The sequence below is a fragment of the Cibotium barometz genome, chromosome 18 (assembly GCF_041138505.1).
Source record: "Cibotium barometz isolate CiBa-2024 chromosome 18, ASM4113850v1, whole genome shotgun sequence".
NCBI classification, from domain to species: domain Eukaryota; kingdom Viridiplantae; phylum Streptophyta; class Polypodiopsida; order Cyatheales; family Cibotiaceae; genus Cibotium; species Cibotium barometz.
This window is the reverse complement of record NC_141063.1, coordinates 49,030,216-49,043,233: the sequence shown is the minus strand read 5'-3', so window position 1 is coordinate 49,043,233 and position 13,018 is coordinate 49,030,216. Positions and strand designations below refer to the sequence as shown.

General features: G+C 38.6%; 1 protein-coding gene across 1 annotated transcript; it reads left to right on the top strand.

Moving 5' to 3' along the window:
* The first annotated feature begins 6,465 nt into the window (after positions 1–6,465).
* Positions 6,466–9,437, top strand: LOC147629433 (uncharacterized). Its single transcript, XM_086812709.1, has 4 exons — positions 6,466–6,626; positions 7,368–8,357; positions 8,585–8,737; positions 8,955–9,437. The coding sequence occupies exons 1-4, from the start codon at positions 6,561–6,563 to the stop codon at positions 9,027–9,029; spliced, it is 1,284 nt and encodes a 427-aa protein (XP_086668835.1). The 5' UTR covers positions 6,466–6,560; the 3' UTR covers positions 9,030–9,437.
* The last annotated feature ends 3,581 nt before the right edge of the window (positions 9,438–13,018 follow it).

The following is a 13,018-nucleotide window of genomic DNA, read 5'->3' as shown; positions in this document are numbered from 1 at the left end:
TAACAGCATTGCTCAAAGTAGAGGAAGAGAAGACACTATGTTTGCAATAGGAAAGAGAATAGACCAACAAGGCCCATGCTGAAAAGATCAAAGGTCTCAATGACACAATATCTGCATGCTAGGCCGAAGCACACAGAGGTGAGTTGGCACACAAGGAAACAATGAGACAACTCATGGAACAACTTCAAGGCACCGAGAGGTTAGCAACACAACTACAACAGATCATAGACGCTCAGGCAAGGGGAGCAACAGCTAGGCAAGCCCAAGAAGAAGCCACCCGAAGATTTGAAGAGCTGGATGCTACACGGATGGTCAGAGAAACTGCAATATCAAATCTCATGAGCAACACAGAGTCTTGCATGTAAGAATTGGAACACCAGCTCGCCATACAAGAAAGAAGTTAGCGGCCGAATTGGAACACCAGCTCGCCATACAAGAAAGAAGTTAGCAGCCAAAACCCAATGAAGATCTTCATATACTCCTTGAGCGAGCTTCCGAGTTGGGACAGTTGCCAGTAACTTTTCGGGCCCCTCCTCACACTCTCTCTTTGTTTTTGTTACACTAAACCTCTCTTTACTTCAATATGACATAAATCTAGTTAATGATATAGGCCTAGAGGAACTAACCCTAATCAAGAAAAATACAGAAAGAGACGTTGATCCCACAATAATCATGGGAGTTTTGTAGGGTGATTTAGTATTGACTAACCCTCAAGATATCTTTTTCTATCCCCTACATCCTATCGTCTCTTAAATCTTTGTAGTTGGTGTTGCGTGCTCCAAAACTCGGAAATTTTGGACAACAGTGTCAAAAAATTAGACCTGTTTGTCCCAGATGACATTCCAAAGACGCCCGCCAACTACGAAGTCGTAGCACGTAGGTACCAATGGATCATAAGTCACGGGCTGATTAGAAGTCTGTAACACTCACCAACATCTAAACCTCTGTGAGTCCACTCTCTATCACCCTTATGGCATTCTAAAACTCTACAGTAATATTTACAAACATTTAGAAGCCATGCTGACAACTGCACAATACAATTTTGATGCTACCCATATAGAGTATCCACCAACTATAACAAAGAGGAAATTCCAGACTTACGGGAATTTATTAAGTCTCATACGCCTAGTCACCCGCCACCTAGCATAGGACAGGGTCAAGAAGAAACTTCTTCTTCATTTTCAAAATCCACTTACCATGTATATGCTAATGTCGCTAGTAAGCTACTTAACCCATATCCTAGCTCGAAACCTACTAACACCTCTCAGGCAGAATGTATTTTCTCATCTTTTTATCCTCATGAGATAGATTTTCCCACTAACACTCTCGCACCCCCGAGGAGGTACAGGCACCTACCCCATCTCCAACAAGGCATGCTCGAGATGTAAGACACACTGTACCGCAAGATAATCTTCAATCGTTCACTGATGAAACAATATTGGATTCCTTGTCAGCTATGCAGAATACAAGGGACTCATAAGAGCAGGCAAGTCTCTTTTGAAGCCCAAACTAATGTTCAAAGTACTAATGCAGATTATTCCCTTTGAGCCTACACAACGGATCATGCGTGAAGCATACTCAGAGGTCACTCCAACAAAGCAACATAATGTACCATACCCTCTCCGCACCCCACAACCTAATCTCAAAGAACTTCTTCCATTGGCGGGAGAGGGCACCTTATAATGTGGCCAAGCACACAAAGCTCGCCAACCCATAGTTAGCTGACTAACTGGAGATCAGAATAGTAACATTTATGATCAGCTACTATTTTCGCAGGTGGCGAAAAGAAAACCCACAAGAGGCGGCTATGCCACAATCGTTAGTACGGAAGAGTACCCCCGCCCGGAGGACTTTTGAATTCAACCCGAATGGAGGAAGGAGTACCTAGTGATTCCAGAATACAACCAAGTGTACATGACCACACCACCCACATTGCAGGTCGATCCATTGTACATGCCAATTAAAAGACGATGGACGCCGCTGCTGGAGTTTCACAAAGCCAAAAGACGTGATTCTCATGTGTGCTACAACTTCCCAATCTTTGTACCAGCAACTTTTGGCCACTTATAGGAACAAAGACAGCAAATATTAACATGGATCCGGGCATGGCGCAACATCCCCGGCCCTGCCATTATAGCTAGTGTTAGATTTTTGAAGTTAGTGGTGGTCCTCATAGACCAACCAAAGGAGCATTATGATGGTCTCATGAGGCAGAAAACTTGAGGTTCGAAATGAACCAAGGCCCATCAGATAGAGGGATCATGCTTTATTACCACCATCTTCGTTGTCTTCCAGGATACATGCACATCACTTTTGAAGATATGGTGGATACTGGATTTTGGAAATCCCATTCAGCTTTCAGATGTACACTTAAAAAGCTCCAATCTAGAAGAAATTTTTTTCGACATGAGTTCGGTGACTAGGTCTTCCGACCTAGGTAACAGATTCTGAGGACAGAGCCTACATCAGGAAGGGGGGGATGTTAATCCCATTTTGGATTAACAAACATAATCCTCAATTGAGGACATTAATAAGTGTCATGAAACGGCACTATAAAAGTTGTACATTATGAGATATTGGCCACCCAAGGCCTCGTAAGCGAGTTTTGGGCACCCAAGTGCGAATAAGGGCCAAATGTATATACGACATTTTCTCATAAAATGAAAGGACACAGTGTGGAGGTGGAGCTTGGAGCTTGGAGCTTAACGAGTGAGCTTGGAGGCCTCAAGGGACTCAAGATCAAAGCATTGGTAATAAGTACCCTATGACAATTGTGATCTATTGCTCATCCTTTACGTGAATGTGTAGAGTTCCCTCTTGGAGGTGTGGTAGCCCATAACAGTAAGTCACCTTTTTCTTTGTTATAATCTTCTTCAAAATTATTACTTATTCCATTCTTATGTGTTTCATATAGCATGTCAAGAATACAAGTTTGGTTTGTTTCATGTAATAGAATTTACTCTTAGAAGTAAAATTTGCAAAAAGATAAATTGAAAGAGGCTTTGTCACATTCTCAAGATTCCCAAAACCAACCCTAAAAAACCCCCTCGGCCCAAATTGTATATGTGTCATGGTGGGTGACCTCAAAGAGAACGTATTTTTCCCTTTGCAAAACATGATTGTTGCATTTATGTTTTTTCCAACCCTTATGCTCTAGGTTTGCAAGATTATGGTGGTTGGTTACACATAGCCTCAATGTTAAGTGGAATTGAATGAAGTTAGCCATTGCTACCAACTAGATAGCAATAGATTGTTTTATGATACATCATCTCGCATGGACACACAAGGGGGTCAAAGTGCAAAAAGAAAAAACGCTAACATCTCCCATTCCTAGAATTTTTTTTAAAAAAACTTGCTTTCATAGTTAAAGGCGTGTTGTGTGCTTCACTAGCCCTTACTTTCCATGAAGATCAGTTATGCATGTTCAACTCACATGTGATCTTGCACTAATAAGAGTTCCATAACATTTCTAAGATGTTGTCTAACGAAAGTCAAATTTAAATATGTTCAAGGAGTATTTATTTGCTACTTTGTAAAGATTAAGGCACCTGTAGATGTCAAACACTTTTGTATCAAACCATAAATTTCAAAAGCATGAAAACAACCTTCTACAAAGACATGAAAAGGTTTTACATGTGTAGTGACAGCTATAAGACATAGAAAACTAGTCCATCCCCACCTAAGATTGTTGTTTTCTGAGAGATACAACATGTTATGCAAGCCTAGATAGCCTAAAAATTCACATAGGCCATGCTTCTAAATGTGTGTCAAAAATTCTTATGTGTATCAAGGTGATACAAGTTTCACTATCATGAATTGAATGATTAACTTATTTTTTAAACAATCTTTGCATGATCATGACATTACATCTTACCTATCATATCAAGGGGTCCTTACATTCAGCTTATGAATCAAGGATTTCAAAAAAAAAACAAGAAAGCATCAACGAAGCCAATGAACAAGGATTGATATAGTAAAGAAAGATTTTTGTTAGAATTGTTTACAAAACATAAATCTAGTCGCATATGGTGGAAAATATTGATGACACGTGTTATGACTCCTCTATACATAAAGTTTGGGTTGTCAATTATTGCAACAATGATTATAAGCGTAAGCACTTCACTCACCATTATTTTGTTTTTTGCATTTAGGTCTATTCCACCTCCATGTGCTTCTACTTTATTATTTCCTTTTTATATATACATACATACATACATACATACATATACATACACACACACACACACACACACATATATATATATACATATACATACATGCATACATACATACATATATATATGTATGTATGTATGTATGTATACATACATGCATACATACATACATATATACATACATACATACATATACATACATACATACATACATACATATACATACATACATACATACATACATGTATGTATGTGTATGTATGTATGTATGTATATATATACATACATACATATATATGTATGTATGTATGTATATATATACATACATACATACATACATACATATATATATATATGTATGTATATATACATATATACATACATACATACATACATACATATATATGTATGTATATATACATATGTATATATACATACATATATATATATATGTATGTATGTATGTATGTATGTATATATATACATACATACATACATATATATGTATGTATGTATGTATGTATATATATATATATATATATATATATATATATATATATATATGTATGTATGTATGCATGTATGTATGTATGATGTATGGAGTGATCTTATGCTCAAAGTAATGATCATTGAGTTTACATTTCATTTAACTCTTTAATTATGATATGCAACACTTATTAAGGATTTTGATTATGTGAGTTGGAAGATCTTTTGACATGTAGAAATGATCACGTTGTAATCTAATATTTTGACTATGATGATTTGATGAGATACATGATTTGAAGATAAGTCATGAAACTTTGGCTACTGTATCATAAGTATCCCTCTTAACATGAACTACATGACATGGTTATGTTTCATCTAAATCTTTGAGATTACGTTTCATTTAAGTCTTTAATTATGATATGAGACACTTATTAAGGATTTTATTTATTTGAGTTGAAGAAATGATCACGTTGCAATCCAATATTTTGACTACGATGATTTGATGAGATATTGTAGAAATGATCACACTACAATCCAATATTTTGACTATGATGATTTGATGAGATACATGATTTAAAGATAAGTACTTCATCATAAGCATCCCTCTTAACATGAACTACATGACAAGGTTGGGATAATGACCATTGAGATTACATTTCATTTAAATCCTTAGTTATGATATGCAACACTTATTAAGGATTTTGATTATGTGATTTAGAAGTTTTTTTTGACATGTAGAAATGATCATGGTGCAATCAAATATTTTGACTACCGGATGATTTAATGAGATGCATTATTTGAAGATAAGTCATGAAACTTTGGCTACCACATCATAAACATCCCTCTTAACATAAACTACATGACAAGGTTGGGATAATGGTCATTGAGATTATGCTTCATTTAAATCTTTAATTATGATATGTAACACTTGTTAACCATGATTTTGATTATGTGAGTTGGAAGTTTTTTTGACATGTAGAAACGATCATGTTGCAATCCAATATTTTGACTATAATGATTTGATGAGATACATGATTTGAAGATAAGTCATGAAACTTTGGTTACTGCATCATAAGCATCCCTCTTAACATGAACTAGAGAGGTACCCACGGCTTAATCTATCCGTCAGTTTCACGATGATAAGTAGTACTAAGAACTAGAGAACATTTTGATTCATATAGTAAAAAATGTTCTCATAAATTTGTAAGAGTACAAGTTGGTTTTGTTCTTCGCTCATCTTATGAGGTATAAACACTTCTTGAACATGAAGTTCATGGGTTGCACATGAACAGTGCGCACTTGAAGAGGGCATGCTAGATATGACTTTGGTTAACTCACCTCTCAATCATAACATGCTAAGTTTGAACTCCACCAGCCAACACATGCATTCGAGATGCTATATGAGCACGCCTTTCATGGACTGCTAACAAAATCCCAAGTTCTTCTTTGTTGTGGGTGGGGAAAAAACCTTCTCATATATACTCCAATAATTCTTAGCATGTGCTTTTCCAAGTAGTATCCTCTCATGAGAGAAGAAAGCATTGCATGCATGGATAGGGAAGGTCCTCTCATGATGAGTAGTGCATGCATGCCAAGGCAAGGAAGACCATGAAGAGAGATTAATTTTTTTGAAGTTAAATTATTATTATTATTTTATTTTTAAAGGAGGGAAGGCTATGATTGGGGGTGAGAGAAAACGGCATACAAAAACTAAAGAAAGATGATGTCACCCTAAAAGTGGATTACTTAAAATATATATATATAATTTGACATAATAATAAGGTATGCTTCCCCCAAATAAGCCAGCACTGTAGCTCGTTTAGAGAATAATTATAGCTTGTTTGGAGGATAATCATCGGTCCTTCAGAGGATAAATAGTGTCACTCTTTGCCCAAAACGATGTCGCCTGCTGACCCTGATTCATACTCTGCAATGTGGTCTCGCGCTGATTGCAGTTTTAAATTGGTCAGGTTTTTCAAGAAATTTAATTTGCACGATCTTGTTTTTGATTTAACCCTGCAAATTTTGCAGAGACTTGTGAGAGTTGGTGGTACTGAAATTTAGGCTCTTCTAATCCGTGTTCAACATTTTCAGTGCATGCTTCTGTACACACTCTATGTAATCGCACAAACTTGATACAAAATTGCAGGCTACAAGATGCTGAGTGTGAATTTGGAGAATTGAGGCTTCCGCATTGCTTGTTAACCTAGGATTAGCTGCGTACGCTTTGGTTTGGTGGATGTTCTCCATGCAATTTACAACAGAAAGTGTGCAGTCTTGGTGGAAAAATGTTCATCGGTTGATGGGTTTTTCCACATGACAAAATGTGCTGGTGCAGCGTCCCCGTAGCCCATGTGGCACCGGGTGTTGATGATGTGGTTCATTTCTTCTCTTTTCTGATGTTTTACCCTGTGCCGACCTTGCCATCACCTGCTCCAGCTTCAGCTTGACATTGTCTGTGCCATATAACGGGCTTGATGGAGTTTTAGCACAAAGAAGAATGTCCCTCTGATGATGGGCTTGATGGGTTTTTATAACACAAAGAAGAATGTGCTAAGGATGGGTTTGATGGTTTTTTACACACAGAAGAATATGTTCACAGAACTAAATGTGCTAATGATGGGTTTTATGGACATAGCAAAAGGTGCATGTGATGGCTTTCTTAAGACACATAATTGATCTGCTGATGATGGGGCTTTTTGACAGGAGAATGCAAATTTGGAGGAGCCAGGCCAAGATGTGAAGAAAAAGGAGCATCTACAACAAATTTTGGACACCACCACAGACTCAGGAGGTGCAAAGGTGGAGGAAAATGCAGTGTTGTTAGATTTATCAGCGGGCACCGTCGACAGCTTGTTGTCCATATCCAACTGCGTAATTGACCCCTCCTTTACAACACCATCATCATCATTAGCATCATCATCCACATGTCTCACCTTTCCATCTTTGAGCTCAAACTCTGTGGTATTTTCTGATAATCTGAGTGAAGAAAATCTCTCTGCTGTGAATGTTCTACATACCGCACCTGAGTTCATCCCAATTGCATCATCATCAAAAGAGCTTGACATGCCCTCTTCCCTGCGAAAAATCCTCTCATCAAGTCTTAACGTGTTTGAACTCACTGACAATGAAAGATTAGTCCCATCATTAGAGTCCTTAACATGCCCCTCAGAATTGTCTCCACCTCGGGTACCATGCTTCAACCGCAAAAGAGCCTCAAATCATCTTGAAAACCCTCCACAAAACCCTAAAAACGATTATTTGCAGGTCTCACTGCCCTTGTTAACCACCTTTAACCACCCAAACGAACCTCTGGCCCAAAGAACCTTATGTGTGACACCTGATGAATTGAGTGTCAATGGAATTGTTGCACAAAAAAGCATTGGGAAATCCTCTCTTGGAGGATACCCCAAAACCACTCTCGCGCTAACTGATTGCTCCGATTTGCTTGGCAGCAGCAGGCAGCACTACCTACCACCACCACTCCAAGACAACTTACCCTTACATGTGCTTCAGGGGTCCACCATGCAAAGGTGTCAAAGTAGCAACGTTCTAGATGCTTGCAAACACTTACCTCTTTCACATTCCAGTAGCAATGATGAGTTTTTGTTGTTGTCGGTGCTGCCAATCCTGTATGGCGAGCCAAAGATACCAGCGGTTGAAAGGACATCTCTTTACAACCCTGGGGATTTGAAGGTAACATGCAAAGTTCCTATGCATTTGGTGATGTGTAGTGTACACCGTACTCGTTCATTCAAACACATTAATCATTTTTTTCATTGTTGCTTATACACAAAATCAGAGAAAACTGCCTACACTTGAGGACATAAAGGTTGACATTACATTGTAGAATGGGCGTTTCGTTCTGTTATGTATGATGGCTTACCCCATGGGTTTGGCATAACTAGCATGTACGTTTCCAGGACCTAAACTTTGATGGAGTGGATATGTTAAGTGAAGGCCAGCACTCCAGCACAGCACAAGGCTTTTGTCAGTACACAAAAGTGGAGAAGGAGAAGAGGATTAAACGTTACCGACAGAAGCGCAATGAGAGGAATTTCAACAAGAAAATTAAGGTACAAGGTTCACCTCCACAAATCTCTTTTCCCCAAAGGATCACATAACGCCTTGAGATGATCACTATATGACTTAAGATGATTGCTTGATGTCTTAAGAGGGTTGCTTAATGTCTAAAGATGATTTCTTAATGTCTTAAGATGATCACTTAATGTATAAAGAAGAACTAAGTTTCAGTGTTTTAACTGTTTCCTTTTTATGATGCTGGCATGGCAGTATGCCTGCAGGAAGAACCTAGCAGACATCAGGCCCCGGATCAAAGGCCGATTTGCAAGGTCCGATGAGACATGAGACATGAAACATGAGACATAGAGCCACATGCTAGCATGACATAACATCAAATGATTTGGGGTGTTGATGCGTTACCCCTTTCATCCCTCTCAATGTAACAGCTCCTAATCAGGGAGTCCTAAGGCAGAAGCTGCTAATAAGAGAGTGCTAATTGAATCAGCAACTTGTGTGCTGTCCATGTAGGAGGAGAGGATTATGTAAAACTCTCATTAAAGGAGTTTAATTAGCAGCATTTATGCTTAAGGGTACACTTTGGAAAAGTGATGCCATTACATGGTACCTCCAAGGACCTTACATACCATGAATAATCAAGCTTTTTATTCTTCTATTTCTACAAAGAAACACAAGCTTCAACAGAAGCCTGCCATTCATGATGTGTGTAATATAACAGCCTTTCAGGGTTTTATTATATGAGACATCTTTAATCTACCAGGCATTACGACTGCCTCCACTACATAGATTCACCATGTATTCATTAGATTTTTGTTTGTGATCCATAATCTTTTATTTTGGCAATTCTTGAAAGCTTGTTTTTACACCTGGCTTGGTGTTAAAATTTTGTTTAACTATTCTTTTTAAGCAAACAAGCCAAAAAACAAGTGTTGCAACTTGCGTTTCCACCTTTACATGGATGGGTTATTTTGTAGAATTGTTTTAATTGCTTGGAAAGCCTTGAGAATGAGGAGTTGAAGGAAAAAGGACTGCCTGTAGTAGAGATGACACGGGATTCTGAGAGCCAGCCAGAGGTCGATATGGTTCCAGCCCCACTGCATTGGAATAATGGGGGGTGACTCTCTGAAGGAACTGGGGGGGAAGTCTTGGAATGTGAAGGGGCTGAAAGACAGGAAACAGCAGGCTACTTTTTGGAAATTGATCAGTGAGTGGAACTCATTAGTGGTTACCATTCAAGAGCATAATCTCTTTCGACCCAAGTGCTCCAGAAAGATGAGGTTAAAAAAATGGGAGATTTTTTATGGAGGGGTAGCCAGTGGGTACTGTGGTGTTATGCCAATCATGCATAGAAAGCTGAAACCTTCTGTGGTTTTTAACCACCCTAATTGGTAGGATACTGGTAATAGAGACCTGGATTGATGATGAAAAATTTTGGACGAAAAAATTTATGGGTCTCATAATCATAAAATTAGGACTGAGATCTGGGAATGGATCAGTGGACTTAACTGCTAGTGTCATTTTATCCTAGTTGGGGACTTTAACATGGTTGAGCAACACATAGATAGGAGAGGGGGGAGCACAATTCTAATGGGAAGTGAGAACAGGAAATGAGAAGAGTTGAGAGGAAAATTAGGTCTGATTGATGGTAGAGAGATGAACTTCTACATGCTTTGAGGATGCTAGGAAGGGAAAAGGCTCCAGGATGGGATGGTTTATCGGTGGAATTCTTCTTGAGCTTCTAGCAATCCTTGAACTACTGCAATGAGAGTATGCCCAGTCCTCCAAGAAGTAGTCTCTAAAAGACAATAAGGTTTTATAAAGGGCAAAACAATCTATGATAATATGCTGGCTTGCTATTCTACAGAATTCTGGCTAAGGCTACTGCAATGAACCTATGCCCAGTCCTCCAAGAAGTAGTCTCTAAAAGACAATATGGGTTTACAAAGGGCTGATCAATCTATGATAACATGTATGCTGCCTTGGTGGGGAAGGAAGTGGCAAGTGTGACGAATCAGAGATGTGTCATGTTTCAGCTTGATTTGGAAAAAGCATATGATAGGATACACTGGTCTTTCATCTCTAGGGTTATGGAAATGATAGGGTTTGGGGATAGGATGGCTATTGTTATTTATTCCATGTGTGCAGGATCTTACTCACATCTTCTGATTAATGGCATTCTGGTTGGAGGATTTGAGATCAGCAGGTCAGTCAGACGGCAATGTCCCCTTTCCCCTCCCTAGAAGATGCAGTTTTGCTGAAGGTTTGATTTGTGGGCTGAAGTTATAGAGGGGGGAGCACTACTCATACAATGCTTCTTTTATCTTCCTGCAAGCTTCCAATAATAATGTGAGAGCTTCACTTAATATTGTCCAATCCTTTACCAAATCTTCAGGTTTCAAATGCAACATCTTCAAGTCCAGAATTATCAGCCTGATTGAAGAAGAGGATTTTGATCTTACAAGATGGGGATGTTAGGTTATCCATAAGGGGTATGTCTTTAAACACTTACGAGCACCCATTGGAATTGATGTCTCTAACAAGGATTTTGGGTAAACTTAGAAAGCGGGAAGGAATAATTTTACCCTTTCACTTAAGGGTTGACAATATAAACACTGTGCTGAATGCCTATCTGATGTACCTAGCCCCAGTTGTTGATTTCAAAAGAATTCACTGGTCCAAATTAGAGAAAGGCTAATGCTGGCTATGTCTACCTAGAGACTGGGGGGCTCTGGGCATACTTCATCTACCTACACATGCTAAAGCCAGGTTGGGCTCCTCTCTTCATAAGTTTCAAAAACAAGAAGTAAGTAGGACTAGAATGGTGAAAATAATAGTGGAAGCTTCTGTGCCAAGCATGGAAGGAGGATGGATGGATGATGCCCAAGCTGGTTGTATGTATCATATCTCTAACGAGGATCTGTGCGTGGTCAAGTAGGTATTGGCTAATTTGGATGGTATGTGGGTGACAACTTCTTATAATCCTCTCGCCTGGTTCTAGGACTGGCAATGGAAAAATGGGTGGCATTAGACAAAGGCACTACTAGTACCCTGTATTGTAACAAGGTATGGAGACTCAATTGGGGGCTTGCTAGCTAAAAGTTTAAATGGGATCTTCTCTGAAAAGTGGACATCCCAATGAGGATGAAGATGTTTTTATGATGACTGCTCTGCCCTTAGGGGTCAAGCTGGGCAAAAGGAATTTTACTTTTGATGTGTTAGATCTTCCTTTGAAGATGGGTTTCATGCCTTTTAGAGCCATCCTACCAGTAGATATTTCTAGGGAAAAATGAACAGATGCATAGCTGATTGAGTGGGTGTCAGAATGACCTGGACTACATGGTTATTTGGTAAATATTGGGACTCAGATTTAGAGACTTCATGGGTGCTAGCTGTTATCAAGTTTACATGCCTTTTGGAAATATGAATATCAAAGTGTTTGATGTTAAAGCTAGTCAAGGGGTTGATTTTGTTAAATGTAAATATACCTGCATCTCTAATTGTTGGGCTATGTATTATGTGAATGGCTGATGTTCTTAAAGTACTTCAAATAGTACAGTGTAGATAAGGGAGGATTCAGTGGGTCTATGGGGGCTTTTGATAATGATAATGAGATGTCAGTGCATACTTCTAAATGGTCTAACCTTTATTACTATTTGATATAGAGATACAACTCAAAGAGCTATGATAAGAAGGGGCTGGTTGATGACAAGCTGTAGATAAGGGCGGATTCAGTGGGTCTATGGGGGCTTCTGATAATGATAACGGTGCATACTTCTAAATGGTCTAACCTTTATTACTATTTGATATAGAGGTATAACTCAAAGAGCTATGATAAGAAGGAGCTGGTTGATGACAAGCACAAGAGTTACTCAAGGCATGGGTATAGAATACTGGTGGAATTCAATCCTAAAGGTCAAAAGACATGTCTAATAGCCAAGAAAGGGAAAAGATCTTGGAGGGATGTCCTTACAGAATTCATCCTAAGAGAGCCTTGTTTTCTATCATCAAAGAGTAGGGTTTTCATTTGGGTTAACTTTCCTACTGGTCACAACTTGTATATTTAAGGGGTTGAACTACTTAGGAGTTCGTGCTGTACTCAGTTTTATTTCTATAATATATATACACCCCCCAAAAAAATTGCTTTAATTGCAATGCCATTGTTTGTACTCTTGGAATCATATTTAATTTGAGAGAATGAAACCAAAAGAGTCCCATATAAGGGCTCTCCAAAGCACTTAAGGAACCAAAATGGTCACCACCTAAAAAGAAAGTTCTTTAATCACCACCTAACTACATACATAAGCTAAATGTCACTC

What these genes read in the sequence shown, in the direction of transcription:
- LOC147629433 (XM_086812709.1), top strand. Translation starts at nt 6,561, where the DNA reads ATGTCGCCTGCTGACCCTGATTCATACTCTGCAATGTGGTCTCGCGCT. An exon ending in CTGATTGCAGTTTTAAATTG is followed by an intron (nt 6,627 to 7,367) that starts GTCAGGTTTTTC and finishes GCTTTTTGACAG; the next exon opens with GAGAATGCAAATTTGGAGGA. An exon ending in ACAACCCTGGGGATTTGAAG is followed by an intron (nt 8,358 to 8,584) that starts GTAACATGCAAA and finishes GTACGTTTCCAG; the next exon opens with GACCTAAACTTTGATGGAGT.